The 5,000-nt window shown below is 32.3% G+C and overlaps 1 protein-coding gene across 1 annotated transcript in view; it reads left to right on the forward strand.

Moving 5' to 3' along the window:
- Window positions 1-5,000, forward strand: part of LOC147472010 (uncharacterized) — a 37,190-nt gene that overhangs the window by 19,190 nt on the left and 13,000 nt on the right. The window contains exons 6-7 of the mRNA XM_086535831.1: window positions 3,634-3,823; window positions 4,216-4,359. Of these exons, the coding sequence (XP_086391957.1) occupies window positions 3,634-3,823; window positions 4,216-4,359 (334 nt within the window). The remainder of the gene's footprint in view (window positions 1-3,633; window positions 3,824-4,215; window positions 4,360-5,000) is intronic.

Raw genomic sequence — 5,000 nt, forward strand, 5'->3', positions numbered from 1 at the left:
GAGGAAGTTGCAATGTGTTTAATTTCATTACTTTTCTTTGGAAAAATAGTATTTAAAACACAAATTCTTTTGAAAACTAGTATTCAAAACACAAATTCTTTTGAAAACTAGTATTCAAAACACAAATTCTTTTGAAAACTAGTATTTAAAACACAAATTCTTTTGAAAACTAGTATTTAAAACACAAATTCTTTTGAAACTATTATTTAAAACACAAATTCTTTTGAAACTATTATTTAAAACACAAATTCTTTTGAAAACTAATATTTAAAACACAAATTCTTTTGTAAACTAGTATCTAAAACACAAATTCTTTTGAAAACTAGTATTTAAAACACAAATCCTTTTGAAAACTAGTATTTAAAACACACATTCTTTTGAAAACTAGTATTTAAAACACAAATTCTTTTGAAAACTATTATTTAAAACACAAATTCTTTTGAAAACTATTATTTAAAACACAGACTTCATTGTTAAAAGCTATTATTTTAAAAACACAAATTTTCTTTTGAAAATATTTATAAAACACAAATTCTTTTGAAAACTAGTATTTAAAACACAAATTCTTTTGAAAACTAGTATTTCAAACACAAATTATTTTGTAAACTAGTATTTAAAACAAATTCTTTTGAAAACTAGTATTTAAAACACAAATTCTTTTGGAAACTAGTATTTAAAACACAAATTCTTTTGAAAACTAGTATTTAAAACACAAATTCTTTTGAAAACATAGTATTTAAAACACAAATTCTTTTGAAAACTAGTATTTAAAACACAAATTCTTTTGAAAACTAGTATTTAAAACACAAATTCTTTTGAAAACTAGTATTTAAAACACAAATTCTTTTGAAAACTAGTATTTAAAACACAAATTCTTTTGAAAACTAGTATTTAAAACACAAATTCTTTTGAAAACTAGTATTTAAAACACAAATTATTTTGAAAACTAGTATTTAAAACACAAATTCTTTTGAAAACTAGTATTCAAAACAAAATTCTTTTGAAAACTAGTGTTCAAAACACAAATTCTTTTGAAAACTAGTATTTAAAACAAATTCTTTTGAAAACTAGTATTCAAAACACAAATTCTTTTGAAAACTAGTATTTAAAACACAAATTCTTTTGAAAACTAGTATTTAAAACACAAATTCTTTTGAAAACTAGTTTTTAAAACACAAATTCTTTTGAAAACTAGCATATAAAACACAAATTCTTTTGAACTAGTATTTCAAACACAAATTCATTTGAAAACTAGTATTTAAAACACAAAGTCTTTTGAAAACTAGTATTCAAAACATTAATCATAAATATCACAAATTACATATGTGACGATTCATTATTTATCCATATTTCCAAATATATTGAAGCAAATGGAATTATCTACTAATCTATGAGGCTGTTCACCCACAGAAAGCCCTTAATTATGTTGTTTGTTACGCACTAAATGTTTGCAAAAGAATACGCCATTAATGACATAGCCGTTGACGTGACAGCTAATCAATCTTCTTATCGACTTTTTTCATCAATATCATCAACATTCTTAAGATAGACATATATTTTATAACGTAGTGTTACAGACGAGAGTGTTCTTGCTTTCCGTCCGGCGATCTCATTGAGCAAAACAATATGTTTCTGCTGGATTAAATTCTACCTTGATACAAATTTTAACAGGAGTCAAGAAAAGGCTTCGGGAAAAATAACTAAAACTCGTAAAAAATAAAGAAAATGGAGACAGATAGACAGACAGACAGACAGAGAGATAGACAGAGAGACAGACAGGCAGGTAGGCAGACAGGCAGACAGACAGATAGACAGACAGACAGGTAGATAGACAGACAGACAGGTAGACAGACAGACAGACAGGCAGATAGACAGATAGACAGGCAGACAGACAGACAAACAGACAGACAGACAGGCAGATAGACAGACAGACAAACAGACAGACAGACAAACAGACAGACAGACAGGCAGATAGACAGACAGACAAACAGACAGGCAGACAGAAAGACAGACAGACAGACAGACAGGCAGACAGACAGACAGCCAGACAGACAGACAGTCAGACAGTACAGACAGACAGCAGAGACAGAGAGAGACAGACAGACAGACAGCCAGGCAATAGACAGCCAGACAACGTAGACAACAGACAGACAGGCATTAGACAGATAGCACAGCAGACAACAGACAAACAGACAACAATAGACAGGCAGATAGACAGACAGACAAACAGACAGACAGACAAACAGACAGACAGACAGGCAGATAGACAGACAGACAAACAGACAGGCAGACAGAAAGACAGACAGACAGACAGACAGGCAGACAGACAGACAGACAGACAGACAGACAGACAGACAGACAGACAGACAGACAGGCAGAGACAGAGAGAGAGACAGACAGAGAGACAGACAGGCAGATAGACAGACAGACAGGTAGACAGACAGACAGACAGGCAGATAGACAGATAGACAAACAGACAGACAGACAAACAGACAGACAGACAGGCAGATAGACAGACAGACAGAGACAGAGAGAGAGATATTCCTTGTCTTCATATTAAGAAGCCAATACAACACAGTAATGTTCTTCTACACTCTATAACATTATCTCAAGTAACAAAGAAAAATAGCCGAGAATTTAACAAAAAAAGAAAGAAAGAAAAAAAAACTCCTACACCGACACGGGACGAAATAGTTTTCAAAGAGCTAAGACTTTCCAAAGAGAGAGATCAAAGAGCTCTTCAAAGAGGGTTTTAGACACCTCTCCCTTTCGCCGTGGATGAATTGATTATATAATGTGTCTCGTCAATCAATTGTATAGGATTCTTGTGACTTGTTCAACATCAACGTGAATTAAATTAGTTATAATCCTTAGTGGGCGAGAGCATAATGATGATAACAGCATTCATAACAAGAATTATAATCATATTGGTGATGGTGATGATGATGGTGATGATGATGGTGATGATGATGATTATGATGATAATAATGATGATGATAATGATGATGGTGATGATGATTATGATAATAATGATGAGGGTAATGATGATGGTGATGATGAAAGAGGCCGAATTTTTTATCATGTGTCTTATTTAAAGTATAATCATCATTTTCTCTCGAATATCTGCTGTTACATAACACATCATACGTGAAATTTGAATAGAAATTATATTGTGTGTAATAGCCAGTTATCTTTACTTAGAGGAGCTTTAATGTTATGTCAACTTGAAGAACGGTAGATGAATTCACTCGCATTACTAAACCATAAAATTGGGTGAACTTTGGTCCTTTCTAAGGGTCAGAAAATGTAGATTTTGTCCTAATACGTTTAAAGAAACACCTTATTTTTTTTACCTTTGCTGTTATTCCTGTTATTCTCTTCTTCCTTCTTGTTATTCTCCGCTTTTTTTTTCTTCTTCTTCTTCTTCTTCTTCTTCTTCTTCTTCTTCTTCTTCTTCTTCTTCTTCTTCTTCTTCTTCTTCTTCTTCTTCTTCTTCTTTTCTTTTTTTTTCTTTTTTTTTTTTCCTTTTTTTCTCTCTTATGACTCCTCCTCCTTTTTACTTCCTACTTACATATCCCTTGACGACAGAACCTTAATCTTCAGAACCTTAATCTTCAGAACCTTAATCTTCAGAACCTTACTTCCCAGCTCCTTGGAGGTCGAGGTCGAGGCAAAGGACCTGTGTTTCCCCCGCAACCAGTACAGGTACCTGCTAACGAAAGTGAAACCGATCAACTACCACGATACGCTCAGCTATTGCAACACTTATGGAGGCAACTTGGTGAATGCAACCGACCCGCAGGATCTTGAAGGGCTTCGGAAGGTGGGGATTATTTTGTTGAAATAGTTTAATTACTATTTTTTTTTTTTTTTTTTTTTTTTTTTTTTTTTTTTTTTTTTTTTTTTTTTTTTACAATAGTCTTGCTTTACAAAGGTTAGGCGAATGTTTGTTTGTTTGTTTTTGTTTTGGCAATTCTAGAGCAAAAACAGTATCAGGTATCTAAAAGAGTGTGATAGCGTCTTTATAATTATACATATAAAGTTGCAAGACATTGCAGATGAACACTGACATTATCAAATTATTTCCATAAAATGTTTCATTCATCAACCTAACTTCAGTTCAAATTCATCAACACAACATCACAAGCGTCAATACCACCGACATATTATATCTCGTTTATCCTTTTTTTTTTTTTTTTTTGTCATTATATAAAGGTAAAGGAAGAAGCCAATTTGCCATTGATCTCTGCCTGGAGCACGGACGAAAATGGCTCATGTTCGGCCGTGATCATGGAATCCGGTGACTCCCCGGTCTTCCGCACTTCTTGTGGAGAAAAATTATTCACGTTCGTGTGTAAGGTGAGTCGTTTCTAAGTGGCTTCGAAGTGGCTTTTTTTTTTTTTTTTTTTTTTTTTTGACTCTTCAGTAGCGAAGAGAACTTTTGCTGCCGTTGATGGTTGTCATTTGCTTTATTTTTTTTTTTTTTATTGTTTTTCGAAAGCTCCATGCGAGGGAAAGATAAAGCATTTGGAGGGGGGTTCTATGTATGAAAAGAGGGGAGAAAAAAGGAGCCAATTTTGTGTTTCTAATAACCTTGCTGGTTACTACTTCATCCATGACATAAGTGAATAAATATGTTGATAAATCGATAAATACAAATAATAAAAGGAAAAAAAATGAGAGAATGAGCATTCAGACCCGAGTCATAAAGATTTGTTTCAAATGTAAAAATACGAAAAGCAACAATTATCCAAGGCCTTATTGTTGTTGTTGTTGTTGTTTTTTCAAATCTTGCTTCTGAGATTTTTTTTTTTTTTTTTTCATATGCTTATTTCATACCTGGATGATCTATGTAGTAGAAAAGAACATGGCCAATTGATTAAGGTTGGTTTTCTGTATGAATAGAAATTAAACTGTAATTACGTGTAAGAATGTGTTCTTGGCATAAGAATGTTTTTTTTTTTTTTTTTCGGAAGACTTGTAAGGCATATTTGAATTAT

The sequence above is a fragment of the Penaeus japonicus genome, unplaced genomic scaffold, assembly GCF_977035675.1.
Source record: "Penaeus japonicus unplaced genomic scaffold, GWHDUDI00000001_assembly GWHDUDI00000004, whole genome shotgun sequence".
NCBI lineage: Eukaryota > Metazoa > Arthropoda > Malacostraca > Decapoda > Penaeidae > Penaeus > Penaeus japonicus.